Here is a 25,257-nt window from a genome sequence, read left to right as displayed (position 1 = left end):
CCCACTCACACAACCTGTCCAAGTCACCCTGCAACCTCATAGCATCTTCCTCACAGTTCACACTGCCACCTAGCTTTGTATCATCGGCAAATTTGCTAATGGTACTTTTAATCCCTTCATCCAAGTCATTGATGTATATTGTAAATAGCTGCGGTCCAACACCGAGCCTTGCGGTACCCCACTAGTCACTGCCTGCCATTCTGAAAGGGACCCATTTATCCCCACTCTTTGTTTTCTGTCTGTCAACCAACTGTAAAATTAACCTTGGCATCAAATCAGTCTCAGTATCAAATCAACCAGCATCAAATCAGCCTCAGTAGTAAATCAACCACAGTATCAGCTTAACCTCGGTATCAAATCAACCTCAGCATCAAATCAGTCTCAGCATCAAGTTAACCTCAGCATCAAGTTAACCTCAGCATCAAATTAGCCATGGTATCAAATCAGCCTTGGTATCAAATTAATCTCGGCATCAAATCAGCCTCGGTATTGAATCGACCATGTTAAAGGGAAAGGTGACAACGCCTGCCTTTTGGTCAATGCTTCATGGTGCACTGATGTGACGGTCCTGGCTCAAATCTACTCTCCCCACTTGGGATATCGGGTTCTTTTACCTTCTGAGGGATTTCACCTCATCCACCATGTTGGTGGTCTACATACGACTCAGGCTGACACCAAGGTGACCGTGGATGAAACCTCGCCACCGTCCCTACAGCACGGTCCATAAACCCACCATCCTCTGTGTGAAAAATCTTGCCCCACCCATCTCTTGGTGATTTCTCTTACAAACGCTCGCTTGCTGTAGGACGTTGGGGTAAAAATATGTTTCTTGTTACTTGTGAAGCCCTCTGCAGTGAGGGCTGCAGACTCAGTCCTGTTATCAGTTCCCTATCCAGCATTCCCACCTCTCCATTCATAAAACTGCAGCGGGAGAGCCAAGGTCAGGCAGGTGGATGTAGTGGAGCATGGCTCCCGTGACAAGAGCCCAGTGACATTCATTGCTCTGGGAAGCAGCGATGAGGCGGTGGGATGAAATAACAAAATGCCAGGCAGCAGCAGGACTCGGTGACCTGCGAGAGCAGACAATGGAAGGAATTACAGGAAGGAATAGTTTGAGGGATAGGATTACTGGGTGTAGACTGCCCACGCGCTGCCTGATGAGCATGTCTGTGTGACTAAATTACAATTACAAGTCAATCAATGTAACACCTATAACCAACAAGTGTACAACAAGCAGTTTAGTTTAGTTTAGTTTAGAGATACAGCGCGGAAACAGGCCCACCAGCCCAACGAGTTTGTGCCAACCAGCAATCCCAAACATTACACTACCCTACGCACGCCAGGGATAATTTTTACATTTTAACCAAGCCAATTCGCCTACGAATCTGCACGTCTTTGGAATGTGGGAGGAAACCGGAACGCCCAGGGAAAACGCACGCAGGTCACGGGGAGAACGTACAAACTCCGTACAGACAGCACCCGTAGTCAGGATCAAACCCAGGTCTCTGACGCTGTAAGGCAACAACTCCACCGCTGTGCCATAGTGCCGCCCTTGTTGAACACCGGAGGTCAGGAGGAGGTTGGATTGTGAAATTGTGTTGATTGAGTTGAAAGAAGACAGTATATAATTTTTACATCTCATTATTATTTTGTTGGTATATAATCCCCTTCGTCTAATTCTCACTCTTTCTGCTGAATTTCTTCCCTTTTCTTTAATCCTATTTGAGCGGAGACAAATGTCCAGAGGTGTTAGCCACTTGACAGGCCGCCACCACATCATCTTGGCCGAGAGCTGGTGGCCTCTTGGTCCATGGAGGGACACTGCCAATCTATGCTCTACTCCAAATCCTGCAGAGAAAAATATTGTCGTCCGGTGACAGCAGAATCAGACTCAAAGACAAAAATGTTCACACAGAGAATGGTGGGTATGTGGAACGAGCAGCAGGGAAATAAATTGAGGCAGGTACAATAACAACATTTAAAAGACATTTTGGACAGGTACATGGATAGGAAAGGTGTAGAGGAATATGGTGCAAGCAGGGGCAAACAGGCTAGCTTGGATGGGCACCTTGGTCAACATGGTTTGGTTGGGCCGAAGGGCCTGTTTCCGTGCTGCACGACTCGACTACAACTGGTGAAAATCTGAAATTAAACAGAAAATGGTGGATCCACTCAGCAAAAGAGTTCCCTCCACAAACACTGCCTGGTTTCTCCAGCATTTTGGGTTGTACTGGAGGAACTCTGAAGGTCAGGCACCATTTGTGGAGGCAAAAATGTGTAGGTTGATGCTTCAGGCCAAGACCTTGCATCAGGACTGAGAGAGAAGTGCCCTTTTGAAAGTCACAGCATGGAAACAGGCCTTTCGGTCCATCAAGTTCATGCTGACCATCAATCGCCCGTTCACACTAGTCTACGTTCTCCTATTTTCTCCTCCACTCTCTACACACCCGGGGCAATTTACAGAGGCCAACTGCACGTCGTTGGGATGTGGGAGGAAACCGGAATACACAGAGGAAACCCACACGGTCACAGGGAGAATGTTCAAACTCCACACAGACGGCAGCTGAGTCTGGATCGAACTCGGGTCTCTGACGCTGTGAGGCAGCAGTTACACCAGCTGCGCCACTGTGCCGCCCCTATCGTTACACTCCCCTGGGGTTCAGAAGAAGCAGTACAACTCTGGGGTGTGGAGGGACACAGAGGCATGTGCGTAAATACTGGTTAAGCATGTGCTGATCATCCTGGCCCCCACACCATGCTGGGTGCTGGAAATGTCTGGGCTGGAGCAGGTTTTGTGCCGGTGGGGAGGGCTTTACCTCCTCCCGGCATTTAAACTGGGCTTGGATTGGGTTAGACTGGGTGTGACACTGCCTATATATCAGCATTAAAATTAGACTGGAAACATGGTCCGACCTGCAACATCGCCTACCCAAGTCCTCCACAGATACTGTCTGACATGCTGAGTTACTCCGGCCCTTGTGTTTACACAAGATTCCAGTATCTGCAGTTCCTTGGCGTCTGAAGAAGGGTCCTAACCCAAAACATTGCCTCCCAGTGTGCCCCAGAGCCACTGAGTTGCTTCAGCACTTTGTGTTCCATGGATTCGATTTTCGTTGTACTTGGACCGGACTGCCTTTAGCTGGAGGTAGACTGGGATTAAGCTGATGGTAACTGGTTACCCTCGATTGCTATTAGACTGGAGTTGCGTTTCTAGTTCGACTGGTGTTCAGACTGTTCTCCCCGTGACCTGTGTGCGTTTTCTCCGGGAGCTCCGGTTTCCTCCCACACTCCAAAGGCATGCCTGTTTGTCGGCTAATTGGCTTGGTATAATTGTAAATTGTTCCTAGTGTTCTTAGGATGGGGGGTGGCTGGATGGCACGGACTCGATGGGCCGAAGGGCCTGTTTCCGTGCTGTATCTCTAAACCAAACTAAACTGGTGCTGGACTATTTCTAGTGTAAGTTTTACTACTACTTCTCTTATCTCCCCAGACCACGCCATTGACCTCATCTTGCATACAAGGCAGCCCTCGGACCAGCCTGAGGGCTGTGGAGGGCCAGCAGAGGTGGTGCTGAGGTGCAGAGGAAGTCAGCAGAGTGCAAGTTGAATGTGACAGTGTACCTGGGCAGCTTCACTGGCGGAGGCAAGCAGATTGGAAATACCACAGCAGCTTTTGTGTTGCTGTCTACTTCCAATGCCTCCTTCAGGTGAGAGGGGCAAAGTTTAAAGGAGATGTGCAGGACAAGTTTGTTCACACAGAGGATGGTGGGTGCGCAGAACGTGGTGGAGGCAGATATGATTGTGCCTCTGAGATATGGATCACATGATGGGCAGGAGATTAGTTTAACTTGGCATCATGCTTGGCACAGGCATCATGGGCCGAAGGGCCTGTTCCCATGCTGTACTGTTCTATAAGAAAATAACTGCAGATGCTGGCACAAATCGATTTATTCACAAAATGCTGGAGTAACTCAGCAGGTCATGCAGCATCTCGGGAGAGAAGGAATGGGTGACGTTTCGGGTCGAGACCCTTCTTCAGACTGATGTCAGGGGGGCGGGACAAAGGAAGGATGTAGGTGGAGACAGGAAGGTAGAGGGCGATCTGGGAAGGGGGAGGGGAAGAGAGGGACAGAGGAACTATCTAAAGTTGAAGAAGTCGATGTTCATACCGCTGGGCTGCAAACTGCCAAGGCGAAATATGAGGTGCTATTCTATACTGTTCTATATTCTATTCTGTACTGTTCTATATTCTATGTTCCCTCAATCTCATGTTTAGATCCAACCAGCAGCAACATTAAGTTACTGTTGGTGTCAGGGGATTAAATTGGCTTTCACAAGAGTTGTGAGTGAAATCCTGTGAGACTGTGGCTGTCCCTTCTTCCATGTCCATCTTGACACTCCATCATCCCACAATACCTCTCTGCTCTCAGACAGCTGTGGATACAGTTACATGGTCCTATTTCTTTGTATCTAGTTGCAGCCAATGTGTTGATGCTTATTGGAGAAAGATACCTTTGACACCAACACAAACAAACTTTTATTGTTTACAGAATATAATCATAGCGTTGATCTACCACCCCTAACACTAGCCCTAATTATATGAATTAGTCAGGTATCCCCAGTGACACCCCAGCTTCCAGCATTGGCATCGGCTCAGGTGCTAAGTGTCACCTTCCAATCTTTTAAGGCGGAAACCCAAATTTCTGAGATAACTCTTGCTTTTCAGGGCTAAGATCAAGACAAAAAGTAACTTGGCGGGTCAGGTAGCATACATGGAGAACATGGATAGGTGACATCTGATAGGTGACCTGAAACGTTACCTATCCATGTTCCAAAGTTGTATGACAATGAAATTCTTCCTTGTTGCAGCTTATCAGGCCTGTAAATGGAATACACATGGATAATACACCGATCAGCCAAAACATTATGACCACCTGCTTAATATGCTGTTGGTCCTCCGTGTGCCGCCAATACAGCGCCGACCCGCTGAGGCATGGACTCTACAAGACCCCTGAAGGTGTCCGCTGGTATCTGGCACCAAAAACCGAGACCCTTCTTCAGGCTGAAACGTCACCCATTCCTTCTCTCTCCCGAGATGCATCCTGACCTGCAGAGTTAGTCAAGTCAAGTTTATTTGTCACATACACATACACGATGTGCAGTGAAATGAAAGTGGCAATGCCTGTGGATTCTGCACAAAAAAGAATTACAGTTACAGCATATAAATAAAGTTAATAAGTTACTCCAGCATTTTGTGTCTACCTTCGATTTAAACCAGCATCTGCAGGGTTTTTTTTTCCTCTACTCATTCCATTTAAAGTCAACTATGCAAACAGGTTTTAATAAGGGTCTCGTCCTTAACCCATCCTTTTCCTCCAGAGATGCAGCATTTTGTGTGCCAGTGGCCACCCGGAAGCGGGAGCGGGCTGGGCCGGTGACGTCACGGGAAAGTGGTGTATCTGCTGCAGCGGGGCCCAGCTCTCGCGAGAGGTGCGGCGGTGACGCGGGTTCCGCTTCCCTTTCCCAGTATGCTCTCTCTGGGAGACGGCCATGGCGGAGTATGGTAGCATCCTCACCCCGGCGGCGCTCGGCCTCGGCGCCGGACACTCGCCCGGGCCCAAGGTGGAGGCTTTCGCCGACGCGCTGCAGAGGGCGCGGCAGGTAAAAGATGGAGTCCGGCTTCCTGCGCTGGCCGGCGGCAGCGGCGCGGAGTCAGGGCCGGGGGGGGGAGGGGGCAGGGCCTTCGGCGGAGGGCCGGGGAAGCCTGAGACTGTGCAGCCGGGGACCGGGGCCCTGCCCCCCCGCCCCCGGGGCGACCCTCTGCCCGGGGCAGGCCGCATGGCGCCCACGACTGCCCTCCGGATGTCTGGAGCCGGCTCCAGCTCCCACTGCAGCTTTACTCCTGAACAGATCGTGGATCAGTCTCGAAGTCGAATCTCCCTCTCATCCACCTACCCAACAGACCCTCTCCCCCCCCCCCCCCCCCCCCCCCCCACCCTCGGTTCCACTCCCCCACTACTGGGTTGAAACTTGTGCAGTACATACCCTCAGACCTCTACTACAGGTTTTTTTCGACCCAATGTAGAGTTTTAGACTACAAAATATATCTTAATTGTTTTTTAGATATCTTTATTCCTCCAAAATAAAGTACTTGCGAGATTCTGCAGTTGCAAAAACAGTAGTTCAGCAAATGTTGCCTCGTATTACTTGAGATGAAAACCTTTTTCCATTTCAATGAATGGTGTTCCACCAATGGCCAAATCACAGTCTTTGTATTTGTACATCCTATGGTGTTGACAGTTTTGTATGATTCTCAATCTTGGAATCACTTTAGTGTATGGAATTTGTGCACTGTTAAGAGTTGTGCATGGATTAGAAGTTATGAATCATGTACGGATAAATTAGATCAGTTTATTTTGACATGATATTTGGTACAAACATTGTGGGCTAAAAGGCCTGTTCCTGTGCTGCACAGTTCTATGGATAAGTTACGGGAATAAAAATGATCACATTGAATGGTGGTGTTGGCTCGAAGGGCTGAATGGCCTACTCCTGCATCTATTGTCTAAGATGAAGTTGAGAGTTCTATGTAAGAGGATAGATGAAGGCCACATGCACCCAACTGGTTTCTTTGAATTGTATGCTGTGATGTGTTTTTTAAAATTGAGGTAGTTGAGAAGATGATTGAATAATATTTTATCTGGAGATGTCATTTTCAAAACTGGCAATTTGTGATGCCTCTGATTTCATTATTGTCACGTGTGCAGAGGTACAGTGAATTGTTTGTTTATATGCTATCCATCAAACCGCCCTGTGCATGAACAAAATAAATCTTATTCTGGGACAGCACGCAGAGTCGCCAAGAACTGGCGCCATTTTGCAGCTTCCAAGTCTCTAAAACTTCGGACTCGACCGAAGGAGACGTGAATTTCTCTTTGCGTGCTGAATTCTTTGTTTATCGGGCCATGTATGGTGGATATTCAGTTTTGAAACAATTTTCATGAGTGCGCTTGAAATAATAGGAAGATTAAATGAGAAAACATCCAGTCAATTGTTGTTTTACAAGGGTATGATTTTTTTTCTACAAACCAGCTCCTGCAGTTCCTTGTTTCTCAATTCTCTGAATTTTCCATGTTCTCACATTTTAGCTGGCAAAAAACTATTTTGGGTAACAGAATAATGCTACCATTGACTGTATAATGAGAAGAATAAGTAACATGCCAGGGAGCTGTCAAGTTGTACAATCAATAGAAATCACAATGTGAACGGAAACTGACCTGAGAAACTCCCAAAATCTTATGAGGAATCAGGTTTAAAAACAGAAATCAAAATCTTTCATGTAGACTCTTGCATCTCATGTCCTCACCCCATATTCAACAGTGTATCAGTTATTCATTATGGATGTCATCAAATCAATGTCCATTACATTAATGACCAACATTGGTTGGTTAAATGGAGACGCATGAGACTGTAGATGCAGGAATCTTGAGCAAAACACCAAGTGTTGGAGGAATGGACAGATGACGTTTGGGGTTGGGACCCTAGTTCTGAATGATTCTATATTCTTCATCAGTCTGAAGAAGGGCCGCGATATGAAATGTTGTCTTTCCATCACCTCCTCAGATGCTGCATGACCCACTGAGTTCCTCCAGCAGTTTGTGTTTAGGTACTTCATTTTTTGTGCATTTATTCAGGTACTGGGGAGTGATTAGAAGGGCCTGCGTTTATTTCAGATTGCTTGAATTTGATATTAGTCACAGTTAAAATTGGAAACATTGTGCAGAGAATTTGAAGTAAGATTTGTTTTGGTACCTTTGAGCTCTCAATAGAGTTGAGATTTTTACTTTTAAGTATGGAAACTCCAACTTTTTAAAACTTGGACAGTCTTTTTTCGCTTGAAGACAGAAAATAATAAAATTACTTCAATACTTAATAGCTGAAAATTTATGGTGTGACAAAATGCCATTTACCTTCTGCATTGCATTCACAAGAAAGATCATCTTGTGCTATACATGATCCATTCATCAACAACTGACTGCAGTGTGGATGCCGTTTTCCTTTAGTTTATTGCCCCTGATCTTTAGAAAGTTGCCTGACAGTTGTTATGCATTTTTTTGCTGGTAATCTATTCGATTTAGAGCCTGTATTAAATGTATTTGCTACTCCGGCATCTGGTTTTGATCTCTTTTAGCAGATTGTGGAGCAGAAAAGTCATCAGTCACTGTAACAAATGAAATGTATATAAGTTCCCAAGCCTTATTCCGATAGGAAACATATTTTTTGTAGTAATTAAGAACAATAATTGCCCAGAGCTCAGAGGGAAGGTTGTAATCAAAAGTAATGTCCAATATCCTTTAACTATCACTCATCCTAATGAGAATCATTGACTTTTATTCACATTCATATTAGCCATTTTAGTTTATCTTGTACATATGTTATATCGTTAGTCTTTACAAGTTGTTAAATTAGAGGATTATTTTGCTCCTGTTGGAAACAGCATTTTAAAGCAACCAATTTTCCCTAATGTTAATGTTGTTTATTTCACCATCATACTCTAATGAATATAAGAAAAATTGTTCAAATGACATTTGCACCAAAATGTAGCTTATATTAACTTTAAATTGCTCATACTATTTGTAATGGATGTACAATCACTTGCAGTTCCCCTTTGTATTGTAAAATATGTTCAAGTAAACTCTGAACATTTTTTATAGGAAGACCTGTCCATAAACAGGTGGAACAATGGAAAGTTCTTGTTTTCCTGTATGCCCTACCATGTGTATAATTTGTCATTGCTGTGTGGGGTGAAATTCTGACGCTTCAAGCTGACGTGATACCGGGTACCAGCACAGCCAGCTTTAACATCATTTCAAGTAATGCGGAAGATGGAAAGTTCTACTTTGCTGTGTGTATATTTAACTAATCTTTCATTGAAGGGGTCTTGTATGTTAAACATTACAGTACAAATGAAGTTGGTGTTCACAGGAAAGATACATTTTCGTGCAATCACAGCTTGACCTTGTGTGCAACTATTGTTACCATATTTATATTTTAAAGCTTGTTTTTGTCAAATGTATTTTCCATATATGCTTATGTAAGTATTGATTACACAACTTGCATTTGTAACTTAGCATTGGAATGATGGTCAGGCATTGGACAGCATTCTCCTGTGTGTGGTTTCTCCACATGAATGGAGCTATTGTTTAAAAAAATTAGAAAACATTTCCAGTTTGCGAATTGACTATCCTATATTTGCCCTTCCTCTCCTCCTAGGACACAAAATATGTCGATTAAATGTTGAACATTACTGTAGAACTATTCAGGTTTGCACCGTTTGCATATTGGCCTCAGTAGCGTGGTGAGGTTATCACGCTGTTAAGCAAATCAAAGTATGTCAAACCCCCCTTTTACTGATGTTCATGTGTAGACATCAGGCAGTGACTAAGTGGAACACCTCATTATGATGTCTTCTCCTTGGGAATAGGGTGTAGTTGTGGCATTTTGATTCATTCCAGTTAACTGATCATTGACCAAACGTCGGGAGGCTTAATCGTAAAATAATGCACATTCTCAAGTACCCCGTAATGACCATTAATATTTGCCACCATTTTTATCTTTCCATGTCCCATATCATCTTCAAATGAAGGCTTTGCATGACACAAGGAGTTCTTTCTATTTACATTATGCTGGAGTAACTCAGCAGGTCAGGCAGCATCTCGGGAGAGAAGGAATGGGTGACGTTTCGGGTCGAGACCCTTCTTCAGGTCTGAAGAAGGGTCTCGACCCGAAACGTCACCCATTCCTTCTCTCCCGAGATGCTGCCTGACCTGCTGAGTTACTCCAGCATTTTGTGAATAAATCGATTTGTACCAGCATCTGCAGTTATTTTCTTATATATCTTTCTATTTACAGGTGTCTGTTTGCTGAGTTATGCTGCAGTTATGAAGTAATCTAAGATTAAATTGTACAGGGAGTGAAGAAACAATGTGACTGTACAGATATTTGGTTTTGCAAAGTTTTTGTAAACTTTATCACAAAGGGAATGATCAATACAAGGCTACAATTCAGGATGCTGATGGATTATGAATTGGCTATATATTAGTAGTAGTTGGAATGGTGGCTATATTATTAGGAGTATCCTAATTTCAATGGCTTCAGATTTATCTGTTCCCCATTCCCAGTGGGCAGGGTCTTCATGGATCTATTAAAATTGGGAAATTTGTCATTGCTGCCTGCTAAATGATTGTAGTTAGAAAAGCTCAGCAGTATGTTGTAGTCTCGTCCTTGGGTAGGTAGCTTCTTTTGGATGTTTACAAGTGGATGTATACTTAAAAGGTTGTTACACTCTTGAGCAAATAATCTAAGTAAGTTGTGTGATAATCATTAGTAGATGGTGAAATGTGATGAGTTTCTGCACCGAACTAGCATCCTGCTGATTGACACTGCCACTGAGAATACGATTGAATGCTGTCAAAGCAATCCAGATTAAATGATCCAGATGAACAGTACTGTTGTTAAAGTACAGTTCAGCACCCTTTTAATGCCTAAACTGTGCTTTTCTAGATGTTTTCTATGAGCAACTTGAGGAGCAAAACTTGACTGTGTCCTATCAATGCACTAAATCTAATGTATCTGTAGATATGCCTGTTGTTTACGCAGCCATATCTATATTAACTAACTTTGTCAATGTAAAGGCAGCTGCTCTGTTTAACTCTGCATACTTTCAAATTTTTTAAGTTTTATGCCTTGTGAGAAGGTTTCAAAAACGGATCTCTGGGAACGCAGAGTACTGAGAAGTCATCTCATTCAGCAGATGAAAGAAATTACATCTTTGTCAAATCAGATTTGGAATCCAGTTCACTGAAAGATTATGACCAACCTTGGAGCAATAGTGCATATATAAGCATAGGCAGAATTAGGCCTTCATATATTTTCTTTGTGGTATTGGAATAATAATCTACTGATCTTCCTGTAATATTATGCTTAGATATATGAGTGCCATCAAGCTTATAATCTTTTTGAACTTCTGATGACTTCAAATGGCTTTCGTGGGTTTTTTACAGCATATGTAATTCATTCAAATTGACTCATTTGATTGTAGCCTTATGTTTCCATAAATGCTCATGACTAAAAGGATTTTGTCAGAATTGTATTGTACCTAGTTAAATGTCAGTAACCATGTGAAAGAGACGATCAAAAACTTTTCCACATATGTTTTTGTAAGATGATCAGCCCTAGAATTCAAAGGTGTCACATTTTATCCTCTAAGTTAATGTTTAGGGAGGCAGATGGTGGGAACATACATACCTCCATTTCTTTTGTTTTGCACTCGTACCTGGGGGAAAAATGCATGTTTTCATAGGACAGGGAAAATGTCTATTTTGATTTGGGACCAGAGAAATGTCAAGGCTTCCCTTGAATAATTGTTCCTTGGGCAAGGCAATAGATGTCAGTGGAATTGTTCCTTATCAAAGCAGAGTCATTGGTAATGAGAAGGCAATTTTTTTTTGTAAATGTGAGTATATCATGTCAAATCATAACTCTGATGGCAGCTACCCGGGCTGTGATCCTATTTGTTGAGGTGATGGTTAGGAACTTGGAACTCATTTATGATTACCTGATTCTTTTTTTTTTTTTGTCTGTTGTCTCCGTTACTTACAGGAAATAGGTTATTGTGTGTGATTTTATTATTGCAGTGTGGCTTGCTGGTGCTGTAGATCCAAATATTTCCTTTATTGCTCCCAGCAGTATCAATACCTGATCAGATGCTGAATAGGCCAAAGAACTCTTAACACTCCCAGCTTCATGCCCAGCCTTTCCTGCTTCCACATGACCTTGAAATTAAGGTGATGAGGAATCCTTGTGAATGTGGCCCATAAGAGTCTTGGGTGTCTGTACATTAGAAGCTAGCTTGAATGCAAGTTAGATCAGCAGAACAAAATGGTTAATAGTACAAATTCATACCATTGAATGAATGTCTGAGAACTTAAAACCTTTACACCAGTGTTTTCATCTTTTGGCCTCAATCAGTAATTTTCAGATTATTTTTGATGAAACTGGATAAAATAGGTTTGTATGCCATTTTATGTTTTCATTGCTGAAGCTTAAATAGAAGTACCTGTTAGCTTGCATGTGGCTAAGTAGAACCGGATTATTGAAGATAAAATAGCTTGATCTTTCACATGGTTCACCGGTTGGTATCTGTTACATTAATGCTGCATCAGCAATTGTATTTGATTGAAGTGGAGTTTTTCACTAACACTAATGGTGTCCTTTTTTGAAATTGAAGCCTGTCCAAGACTACTCAACTTCAATATCTTCTGTGGTAGTTTATTAGGAGGGCTTTCTTCAGCCACTGACTGAAGGAAAATAGCAATCATGGTTCTTTCATTGAACCACTGAACAGTTCAATCCTGGACATCAAGTCATCCAAGACCAGGAGAGATGGCGAGCCTGGTTAGCACAAAGTCAAACAACAGAGTCAAGGGTGGATTTCTGGTAGGAGGTGTTTTGAGCATTGAAATGGGAATATTGCTGAGACACTTTATTCTCTCCTGGATGGTATGCTTTTAATTATTCGTGTTATAAACTTTGCCCCACCTAAATTTATTTACTACCTGCCAAGGTAATTCACTGCAGCTATCCTACCTGCAGTCTACATCCCAGTGCAGACCAATGCTAAGCTTGGGGAATTACACACTATCATCAATCGTCTTGAAATGAAGTGCCCAACTTCAATCAGGCCAACCTCTTTGGCGTGCTACCAAAATATTATCAGCATGGCTCCTGCCCAACCTGAGGCCCAAGCATCCATGACTCCTGCTATTACAACCACTAAAAACTTGTTCCGCTCCATTCCCAGGCTGCACGTTGATAAATATGATTACCTGGCTATGCTTCTGCTTCCTGCTTACAAGCAGAATCTGAAGGAGGAGGATCTGATACAGAAAGTCATGCAGTGCTGGTCTGTTGAAACAGAAGACACCCTTCGTGATTGCCTTTAGCCGAAGAACTGGTCCATATTCAAGAAATCTGCAGCTAACCTAGATGAATAATATGCCACTGGTGTCACAGATTTTATCAGCAAATGTGCAGAGCACTATGTACCATTCAATGTGTTCCCTAACTGGAAAACATGAATGAACCACGAGACCACTCCCAGGTGACATCCAAGCCTGCAGCATTGAAGTCAAATGATCCCAAGCTATACAATAAATCTTTGTAGGACCGCAGAGCTATTAAGAAGGTCAAGAGGGAATTCTGGACTAAACTGGTCTCGAAGCAATGACACGGATCCCCATAGAATATGGCAATACTTGCCCGTTATGGACTACAAAGCGAAGGAGGCAGTATCTCTGGCAATAATAGGTCTCTTCCCTGATGAACGTAATGCTTTGTACACCCTGTTGGAATAGAGGATTAGTGGTGGAATGCCACCTGCCTTGCCATTCTTGGGTGCACCTGTACCATTGGTTAATGAGGCAGATGTAAGATCGACCTTCCTCAGAGTGAATCCGTGGTAAGCAACTGTTCCACATGGATTCCTGGCATCTTTAAAACCTCTCACTACTCCATTATCATTCCAAGACCATTATCATCCCAATGCCGATGAAAAGTAAAGTGACGTGTCTTAATGACTACCATTCAGTGGCTCTGATATCTACCATCGTGAAGTGCTTTGAGAGACTGATGATGGCGCATATTAACTCCAGCCTCCCAGCTAGCCTTGATCCACTGCCATTGGCTTAGCATTGCAACAGGTCCACAGCAGATGTTATCCCCTTTGCCCTATACTCATCTCTGGAACACCTAGACCACAAGGACTCCAATGTTAAACTCATATTTATCAACTGTAGCTCCGGCTTCAACACCATAATTCCATCCAATCTCCTGGACCGATGAATCTGCTACACTCTGTGCCTCTGTATGCTCGACTTCCTGACTCACAGACCAAAATCAATGAGCATCGGTGATAACCCCTCCTCCACGATAACTCAACACCAATGCCTCGCTAGGTTGCGTCCTCATTCCCCTAGTATACTCCCTTTACACTCATGACTATACGACCAAATTCAGCTCTAATCCATCTCCAAGTTTATGAACGATACTGCTGTGGTCGGTTGAATCACGATCAATGGCGACGCGCAGTATAGGAAGGAAATAAAGAACTTGGTGTCAGGACAATAATCTTTCTTTCAAAGTCAGCGAAGGGGCTAATTATTGACGTCAGGAAGCATGTTTGAGTACGAGCCCTAGTCAGCATCAATAGTACAGATGTGGAAATAGTTGAGACCTTCAAGTTTCTTGGTGTTAATATTACCCATGATCTGACATGGACTAATGGCTAATGCAAAAGCCAAGAAGGCACTGCTTCCTGAAGAGACTGAGGAGATTCGATATCTCGCCAATGACTGTTACAAACTTCTACAGATACACCATAACAAGCACAACAGCTAGGTATACCTTTGCCTAAGACTACAAGAAACGGTAGAGGTGTGGATGTAGATCTCACATACTCGATTTTCCATCATTGATGGAACCATCCCGACCATTCCTTCTCTCTGCTCCTGTACGGCAGAAGGTACAGAATCTTTAAAGTATACTACCAGACTCAGGAACTGATTTTTCCCCTCCATTATCAAGCTTATGGACGGTCCTTCCATAAGCTAGGGTACTGTTCTATTTGCCTGTACCTCATTGGAGACATTGGACTTCGTCTGTGGAACTAATGCGCTGCAAAGCTGAGAACAATATTTTGTACTCATTCTATCTATTGTACTTGAGTTTGAACTGATTGTATCCATACGGTATATCTGATCTGTTTGGATAACTTGCAGAACAAGGCTTTTCACTGTACCTTGGTACACATGACAATAAACCAAAACCTAAATTTTTCCACATTGGAACATAGTAATTAAACAAATGAAGGAGGAAATCGCTCCACTTCTATTTGTGTTGACATCACACATTTTGTATATCCATTTACATTGGCAATTTGGCTGCATTTAAATGTTTATTTTTCATTAACAACCATATAACTCGTCAATAATTTATGTGAGTGATCATACTATATTTGTGGCAAATTGTTACTGACAGAGGAAATGTTGCCTTCATTGTCTTAAAATCGATCCAGATAACCTTTTTAATTTTTGGTTCCGAGATTAAAAATGAGCAAGTGACAAGTGAAATAGCCAGCTCCAGACTGAACCTGGCAGCCGTCTTTTAATAGATTCACGAGGCATCTTTATTTCTGAATCGGATACTGAGAAGATTGCTGATTGGTGACATTTGGTCTAACGAGGTATATGTTTTTAAAGATTTTCTCCAGGTTGCCTGTTGACCCACTGAGAGATTTTTTATTTTCCCTGGTTCTGATGTATCTTCCTTGTGCAGGCAAGGCTTTTTTTGTCACACTTTGCTGACACTAAATCAACTGAAAACTTTTTGAAATGCAAATGAAATGTCGAGACTGGCAGACTACTGTAATTGAGGTAACCGGATGGATGCCCCACTGAAAGTCTTCAACTTTAAATCATTTTGCACAAGGGGAAAGATGAGTTTTTCAGCAGAGTTTTTAAGGTTGTGATGAAACTTATAGAAGCTGCTGCACAAAACTGAATATTGGAAGAATCAAATGTAATTTTTGAAGTGGAGGCCACTTGGAACCTGTGGATGTTTAATGCAGTATAGAAAAAACTTATTTACAATGATGTTTGTGGATGACTTGAAATTTCAATTCCTTTTAGTCTCCATCTCCCGCCTAGCCTTTTCTCATCCCTTTCAGCAATGGCTCTCTCACAAAATATTGAAGCTAGAATAATTGAAAATCCAACAAAATGATGCAGGTGAGGAGATTGAGTGACAAGGGAGCAGTTGAACTGAGGAGTAGAAAGGATGACAGAACCAAGTTGCCAGGGTTAATGTGTAGGAAAGAACTGCAGATGCTGGTTTAAATTGAAGGTCGACACAAAACGCTGGAGTAACTCAGCGGGACAGGCAGCATCTCTGGAGAGAAGAAATGGATGACGTTTCGGGTCGAGACCAAGAAAGTACTCCGGTATTTTGTGTCTTGCCAGGGTTAATGCCTCACTCGATAGTACTAACTTAACAATTCCCTCTGGTCTAAAACCTTTTAAATGGTTTCAATCACACCATCTAGTCCTGCTAGCTGAGTGGTTTCTTTAGCTACTATTTATAGATGCTATATAAATGCAAGTTATTGACTTGAATCCTGTCCTTATCTATTTAGTCTTCCTCTGCCTATCTGTGGGGAAAGTATCATATATTAAAAGTATTTAATTTCTTGCGTGCACTGATCTAAGCGTGGTTCAGTTTTGGAACACCATATCATATCATATCATATCATATATATACAGCGCGGAAACAGGCCTTTTCGGCCCACCAAGTCCGTGCCGCCCAGCGATCCCCGCACATTAACACTATCCTACACCCACTAGGGATAATTTTTACATTTACCCAGCCAATTAACCTACATACCTGTACGTCTTTGGAGTGTGGGAGGAAACCGAAGATCTCGGAGAAAACCCACGCAGGTCACGGGGAGAACGTACAAACTCCTTACAGTGCAGCACCCGTAGTCAGGATCGAACCTGAGTCTCCGGCGCTGCATTCGCTGTAAAGCAGCAACTTTACCGCTGCGCTGCGCTACCGCTGCGCTACCGTGCCACCATATTTAAGAATGCCTGATCAAGGCTATGATATTTGAAAATCTGATGAGAAATGTTACACTGTTCAAACTGTCTGAAAATACTTTTGATAAGTAATGATAAGAAATTGCAACAGATTTTAGTTTGTGAATTTTTCTGTTGTGTGTTACATGTTGGGGTTAGGGTTACAATCCAGGGTCAAGTCATATACAGAATCAAAAATGTGTTTTCCCAATGACTGCTTCAATGTCAAAGGTCCTGTTATTTCATTGCTAATTCAGATTGTTCTGATGGACTTCAATAATCCCATGACAATCTCGAGCAAGAATGTGCTAGGCAAACAGAAGTTATAGCACTGGAAATATATTTGCTGAAAACATTTTTTTGGTACCTGGTGGAGTAAAAGTAATGGGTTTACATGTGTGCTGCAAATGGTTGGGTGAAGAGGGAAAATGTCTTTTCAGTGTGAGTCTGGTTTAGAAGGAAAGATTGTGGCACTTTCATATTGAGGCTTAATGTATCCATGTGTTCCTTGTTCAAAGTTTGTTACCAATTCCTTCGTATTTAGTGCTCTTTTTATTCCAGTTTCCTGGCTGCTGTTTAAAATAAGTTGTTTCAGATAAAATTGATAATATGTAAAATAAGAGGAGAGAAGTAAAAATGTATTACTTGGGGGCCCTGCTGATAGGGAGAAAGGGGAAAAAGGTGAACAAAATCTTTTCCTGCTCTGTACCACATTGTGGTTGCACCTTGATTTCTCTCGCAGTAAGTTGATGAGTTTCTTCCATAGTATACCCAGTGTCGGTCAAGCACTTACCTGTTCATGGGGAAGGTGTAGACTAAAAGGAGAGTCCATTCTAAAACGGCCTGCCGCTCAGGAGCTGCTTGTGGAGAATATGTGGGAAATCTCTCAGCGTTCTAGTCCCGTCCTCTTAGGAGAACTCGAGTGAGAAATCAGTAGTAGAAAATATTTTTGTATCCAAAGCTTAAAATATTTCTTGTCCTCGTAGCTCCAAAAATTGTTTTACAATGTACATAATCTCTCTTCTCCAAATTCTCATTGACTAAACTTCAATAGTGTGACATCAATTAAGTGTTGGGACTTCATAGTTAATTCCTATTGCACTTAATTTTATTTTCCAAGGGGCCAATGTTCTTATTGTTGTCTGCTACCCAAGGCAGTGTCTTTCTGATTCCTTCAGTCTGGTGAAAGATGACTTAAAAACACTGGTTAGCAACGTTCTGATCAAATTGCTGCTTTTGTTCATTTGCAAAGAATGGCATAATAAAGGCAGTTTATTCATGTCTCTGCCAACTACAGGCATTTCCTGAATGAATTATTTAATCTGTTCTGTAACATCAAGGTTTAGAAAATCTCCACCTGCCCTGTTGCTTTTTTTCCCTACGACATCAGCATGGGCTGGCGGCAAGAATGATGTATAATTTCAACCTGCAGAAATATTTTGCTTGCATTGCTTTGTGTATTGCCCAGTTTGGTATACAGCAAAGCTTCAGCTTATGTATTTATATCCGTCACGTGCCTTGTAAGCTGATACATTAGTTACATAATTACTCACTGGGGCATGTTCCTGTTTATTACTGCTGTCTTCCAGCGATGAGTCAGGAAGATAATTTTCTGTTCGGAGAAGTGAAGACACAGTGAAATTTTCTTCTAACACAACTATAGTTGTCAGTTGGATCATTCATTGGATGACGGTTGCCTGATATTCTGGTGGTTGTTTAGAGGTAGTGTACCATGTGTCTGTCTAAGATAATGAAATGTTTACTGTTGTGCTGTTACCTGTTGTATAGCAAACTTGTAGTTTACATGCTGTATAAATACATTTTAGAAGGTAACATTTTCCTTGTTTTCAGTGCAAGATTGAGTATAATATTGCAAGCTAATGGTTGTTGATTGGTGTATATGTTGATAGCTTGTGTGTTGATAGTTTGTAGATATTTATTGACAGAATATAGTTATTCTGCCAATATATGACTTGACAAATGCCGATTGTATCCTTAAACTGTGGTCAGGTGCTAGTTAAGTGTAGATTGGTACCTGCTGATATTTTGTTTGATTGCTGTACCTATTATGACAAGGGCATATGGTCTGAAGAAGGGTCTCGACCCGAAACATCACCCATTCCTTCTCTTCAGAGATGCTGCCTGACCCGCTGAGTTACTCCAGCTTTTTATGTTAATCTCAGGGCATATGGTAGGTTGTGAAAAATTATTTATCTTGTTAATTCAAGCAGCCATTTCCATTTAGTCCAAACTAACTTTAACAATTTGCCTTGGGATTATAGGTTCTGTGAAATCATTTCCCTTAGTGTATAATTGTGTATTTCACCAAAACTGCATTAGTCTGAACATTGGAGAATATTTAAGATATGTGTAGATCTGTACACTGTAAGTATTATAAATGGATCTGGAATGATTGGTACTGTGGTTTCAGTTGTGAATGAATCATAAATTATCACTTTGATCTTTTAGTATAAGTGACATGAGATGTATGTATAAAACTGACTAAAATAAATTTTACCTCCAACCTTAATTTTTGAGTGTTAATGGGGCAGGAACACCATGCGTTGGTGGGGATTATTACATTTTCTTTAAGGATTGTTCTATGATCTATGAATTCTATCTACCAGATAACCCCTTGAAGTCAATGAGCACAGAATAGATTGTCTGGTTTGCCAGCCTGTTGCTGGGCATGTGAACAATGTAGCTTCTTGGGAGCTGATTGAATTATGCTGGAGAAGGCAGTATCTCTCCAGAACTTTGAGGTGTCTGCTTAGTTAATTCTTGTCAGAAGCACAGATGGAAGCAACAATCGTTGCTGCGCGATGAACCATGTTCTTGCTAAAGCCTTGCTAGGAGTGTGAGTTCCTCATAATCTTTCCTGCTTTCTATTATCCCAGTTCTACCTGAACTTTCGATGTCCTGAGAACAGTTCACTGTGCTAGTTTTTAAAGAACATTATTGAACGTGAAAGGAGGATATCTGCTTTGAGGAGATATTTCCAACGTGGAAAATCTGTGACCAAACTGAAGAGCATTTGCCCTATTGCATATGATTGAAAAAATGTATGATTCTCACAGGTACCTAAGAAACATTAGCATTCTACATTTGGCACTGTGCTGTCAGGGTATTACTGACCATTTTAAATCTGACTAATGAGATTAGTTGCATCATTTCCAGGGTCACCTTACTGTGTACATTTCTTTGAGTCATACTTTTGGAATGAAAATTTGGCTCTGGCTGATAGGTCAAGCAAAAATTTAAATGCACCAAATTTAAATAATTTAATTGTTGGGAGATAGTTTGTGTTGTTGGCATGTCCAAATTGACATTATTTTCATACTCCCATGTATATCTTAGTTTACTGTGTGTTAAATGTTGTTCTTTCCCAGTCAAACCATTTGCTGTCTTGAGAACAGGCCAACATTTTCCTGAAACAGGTTGCACAATTTTCTGCGAAATGGCGAAAAATTGTTGAACTTTGTGGGACTAATAATACTGCAGTTTTTCAACTTGGAGTGGTACCAATGCTATGTAGGGTAGGTGTTGACAAACTCGGGTACTAGTCGGCTCCCTATGTTAATGTGTGCATGCATTTAAAATATTAACTTTCTAATATTAAGAATTTAAAGATAAATATTTAAGTGATTCACAAATAGTACACCTACCTTAGCTTGGTCCTCTCCACCAGTGAGATTGTAAAATACTGTTGGGCACAAACATTGTGGGCCAAAGGGTCCGTTCGTGTGCTGTTTTGTTCTATCGCAGAACTCCACTAGTGGAATCTTGGCTGAAGCTCCATGCTTTGGAATTTCCTGCATGAATCTTTCTACATCTAGTTCTCCCTCTGTCATTTTAAGATCACCTAGAAAGCTGCTGCTTTGAACAAGTTTTTTGGTTATTTGCTAACACCACCTGGTCTGGCCTCTTCTGCAAAGTGCTAAGAAAGTTTTACAGTGTTAATGTTGGAAAATTGCAAGTTCTGCAAGACACAGCTAAAGCACTTAAAAACTGTCTTTCAAACTTTTTTAAACTCTAGTGGCATCAATGCATCATTGTGGGATCTTGCATAGAACAATGGGATTTAAAGTGCTAATATTTGCAGAATATTAGCTTTGGCTCATTGTGAATACTCTTGATTCTGAAGGTTGATTCTGAAGTTCCACCCAGAGTTGGGCACAAAATCCAGACAGGCTCTGCTGGAGCAGTGATAGAACTGCTTTGCTATTGGAGGCGATGACTTTTAAACGAGAGATCAAACAGATTCCAATGCTCATCAGGTGATTTAAAAAAAATCTCATGGCATCATTATGAAGAGGATATAGGCTTATTATCCTGAATATGCTGGCCAATGTTTCTTTCGATTAATTAAAATAAATTGCTTCGTCATAGATCGATGCTTTTGGATTCAAGCTGTGTGCAATTTTGCTATTTTCTACATTACAACAGTGACTACACTTAAGATGGTACTTCAATGATTTTTTAATTGTTTTGAAGAATCTGAAGTCCTGAGCAGCACCATGAATGCAAGTTTGAGCCTTATAAAGTGAGTTAATCTTGTATCGGCGTTAGGATTTTTAAATATGTAGCGCTTGCAATGCAATCTTAAAGTTGCGTAACAATCCCTGAGTAGAAATTGATCTGGGGCAGTAGACATTGCAGGGATGGGGGGAGGTGTCACGATTTTCCAAAGCCGCATCATCTAGGGTGGCACAGTGATAGAGTTGCCGCCTTACTGTGCCAGGGACCCAGGTTCGATCCTGACTGCGGGTGCTGTCTGTTTGTACATTCTACCCATGATCTCCGTGGTTTCTCTCCGGGATCTCTGGTTTTCTCCCACACTGAAAAGGCGTACAGGTTTGTTGATTAATTGGCTTGGTAGAATTATAAATTGTCCCTAGTGTGTGATTGTGTTGGTGTGCGGGGATTGCTGGTCAACGCGGATTTGGTGGGCCGAAGGGCCTGTTTCCGCGCTGTATCTCAATAAACTAAACTAAATCTACTCGTGTATCAAGAAATGTGAGCTGAAAAAGTAATTATTTATTTACTTTCACACAAATCCCATAAGAACATATTTTATTCTGCGTGTCAATTATTGGGTAGTATTCTGTTCAGGTGAATTTCCCAAAAGGCTCTAATCCAGGGATTGTCTGTAATGTTGCGTAGAAATCTAGGAACTTGCCCTTGGAGCGTTCAATCGGAGCTAGCTCTTTTGATTGCTTTGCTTTATATGGAGACTTGCAGTTAAATACAGGATTAGAGATAGTTTAGTAACATTACCACATGTTAAGGAGCTAGAATTTATTATATGCCAGAAGAATAAAATGTTTTTGTTACTGGAATAATGTGTGATTACAGTTAGTACACTGTTTTTCTGTTTACAATTTGCAGTTCAATAAATCTGACTGGTAACTTTACTGCCGTAGGCAAAGGCTATTTATTCTCCTGACTCTGCTATGATCGTATTACATGTGGTATCTGCTACACTGAAGTATAGCAGTTGGGGTGGCTTCCTGCACTATATTTAAGTAGTTGTTGAATGAACAGCAAGTGATGGATCCTAAACAAATGGAATGTGCAGTTTTAAAACCATGAATATAAAAGCTGAATGAAAAATACAAGTTTTTCACCTTTTGTAGTACAGCCTCAGGACGTAAAGTGCTTCAGAGCCAATAAATAGCCTTTGAGGTCTACAGTCATACAGCATGGAAACAGGTTGAGCAAGATGCCCCATCTACATTAGGCTCACTTGCCTGCATTTGGACCATATCCCTCTAAAGCTTTCCTATCCAAATACCTGTCAAAATATTTTTTAATTGTAATTACAGTACCTACTTCAACTATCTCCTCTTGTAACTCGTTCCATAAGCCCACCACCTTCTGTAACATAACAGCCCATCCTCTATACACAGTAACCCTGACTGATGAAGGCCAATGTACGGAAAGCCCCTTTGACCACCCTATCTACCAGCAACGCCACTTTGAAGGAACTATGTACCTGTATTCCAAGATCCCTCAGCTCTACAACACTTTCCAGGGCCCTGCCCTTCATTGTGAAGCTCCTGCACTGGTTTGACTTCCAAGAAAGCAAAATCATGCACTTAACTACACTATATTAACCATTTCTCAACCCAATTGCCTGACTGATCAAGATCCTGCTGTGATTATTGATGAAAGAAAGTTCAGTGGACAGGTTAGGCAGGAGCATGGCAGGGAATGAGGAAGTGCTGTTGAATTGCATTCAATTGCTCATTGAATTGCATTTATTTAAATGCGAGAGGTCTAACGGGTAGGTGGATAAACAGTTAGGTATGTATGACTGAAATGGTGCAGCTGTTATAGAAACCTGGCTAAGAAGGACAGGACTGGCAGCTTAATGTGTAGGAAAGAACTGCAGATGCTGGTTTAAATCGAAGGTAGACAAGAAAATGCTGGAGTAACTCAGCGGGACAGGCGGTTCCATTAATCGTTCCCCAGCCCCACACGGCCTGATTTAATCAGTACTGCCCTGGCGGACCCATTGTTTCTGCTAGTTCACATCCCATTGAATTAATTTCCACACACCTCGACTCCATCCCATCCCCCGGTCCAATCCCTCCCTACCTATGCCCAAGACACCTCACGCACGCTCTTTGTCTCTTCAATTACTTCTGTTTTCCAGGCCCCCACTATCTCATCTTTACTATGGATATTCAATCACTCTACAACTCCATCCCCCACCTGGAAGGTCTTAAAGCCCTTCGTTTCTTCCTCGATTGCAGAACCAGCCAATTTCCATCTACTAACACGCTCCTCCACCTAGCAGAGCTGGTCCTTACCCTGAACATCTCCTTCAACTCCTGTCACTTCCTCCAAATCCAAGGCATAGCTATGGGCACTCGCATGGGCCCCAGCTATGTGTACCTCTTTGTAGGGCACGTCAAACCATCACTGTTCCAGGCGTACACTGGCCCTATCACCGAACTCTACCTCAGCTACATTGACAACTGCATTGGTGCTACCTCCTGCACCCATGCAGAATTCACTAACTTCATCAACTTCACGACTAATTTCCATCCTACACTGAAATTCACTTGGACTATCTCTGACATTTCCCCACCGTTTCTAGATCTCACCGTCTCCAACAGAGGACACAGACTATCAACTGAAATCTATTACAAGCCCACTGACTCCCACAGCTATCTAGACTACACTTCTTCCCACCCTGCTTCCTGTAAAGACTTTTTCTCCTATTCCCAATTCCTCTGTCTACGCCGCATCTGTGCCCAGGATGAGGTGTCCCATACCAGGTCCTCGGAGATGTCCTCATTCTTTAGGGAACGGGGGTTCACTCTTCCATTGGACATGAGGCTCTCACTAGGGTCTCTTCGATATCCCACAGCTCCGCTCTTGCTCCCTCTCCCCCCATTCTTAACAAAGACAGAATCCCCCTTGTCCTCGCCTTCAGCTGTCGCATACAGCACATAATCCTTCAACATTTTCACCACCTCCAACGTGATCCCATGACTAACCACATCTTCCCATCTCCACCTTTTTCCGCTTTCCGCAAAGACCGTTCCCTCCGCAACTCCCTGGTTAACTCATCCCTTCCCACCCAAACCACCCCCTCCCCAGGTACTGACTTTTCTGTCCTGAGTCTCTTCCATTGTCAGAGTGAGGCCCAGTGCAAATTGGAGGAACAGCACCTCGTATTTCCCTTCGGTAGCTTGCGCCCCAGTGGTATGAATGTTGACTCTAACTTCAAGTAGCCCTTGCTTTCCCTCTCTCCATCCCTCCCCCTTCCCAGTCTTACTGTCTCTGACTACATTTTATCCCTGTACCGCCCACTCCCCTGACATCAGTCTGAAGAAGGGTCTCGACCCAAAGCGTCACCCATTCCTTCTCTCCAGGGATGCTGCCTGTCCCGCTGAGTTACTACAGCATTTTGTGTGTACCTTTAATGTTCCAGCATACACGTGCTATAGGAGAGATGGAGGTGGGGAAAAAAAGAGCATGTGGTGTTGCTTTATTGATCAAGGAGAATGTCATTGTGGTAGTGCGAGATGACTTTGCTGATAGTTCGCCCTGTGAGGCTTTATGGGTGGAGCTGAGAAATAAAAAAAGGCGATGATCACCTTGTTGGGAGTGTATTATAGGCTCCAAATAGTCAACGGGAATTAGAAAAACAAATATACCAGGAGATCACAAATAGCTGCATGATCACTAATAAGGTTGTCATAGAGGATTTTAACTTTCCCAATATAGACTGGGACTGCCATAGTGTTAAGGGCTTAGAAGGGGTGAAATTTGTCAAATGTGTTCAGGAAAGTTTCCTCTGGCAATATGTAGAGCACCCTACAAGGGGGTGGGGCAAAGCTTGATATACTCTTAGGAAATTTGGAAGGGCAAGTGACTGAAGTGTCCGTCGGCGACTAGCGACCACTGTTCTATTAGTTTTTAAATAGTAATGGATGAAGACAGGGTGGGTCCACAAGTTAAAATTCTGAATTGGGGCTAAGCCAAATTTGCTGGTATTAGACAGGAACTTGCTAAAGTTGATTGCAGTAGGTTGTTTGCAGGCAAAGGAACAT

General features: G+C 42.3%; 1 protein-coding gene across 3 annotated transcripts in view; it reads left to right on the top strand.

The window, feature by feature from the left end:
* Window positions 1–5,517: 5,517 nt before the first annotated feature.
* Window positions 5,518–25,257, top strand: part of fubp3 (far upstream element (FUSE) binding protein 3) — an 85,927-nt gene continuing 66,187 nt past the window's right edge. For all 3 annotated transcript variants that reach the window (XM_078425791.1, XM_078425790.1, XM_078425789.1), the window contains exon 1: window positions 5,518–5,660. In XM_078425791.1, coding sequence (XP_078281917.1) covers window positions 5,550–5,660 — 111 coding nt within the window. In that variant the 5' untranslated portion in view covers window positions 5,518–5,549. The remainder of the gene's footprint in view (window positions 5,661–25,257) is intronic.

This window comes from Rhinoraja longicauda, chromosome 31, assembly GCF_053455715.1.
Source record: "Rhinoraja longicauda isolate Sanriku21f chromosome 31, sRhiLon1.1, whole genome shotgun sequence".
Lineage (NCBI taxonomy): Eukaryota > Metazoa > Chordata > Chondrichthyes > Rajiformes > Arhynchobatidae > Rhinoraja > Rhinoraja longicauda.
This window is presented reverse-complemented; position numbering and strand designations above follow the sequence as displayed.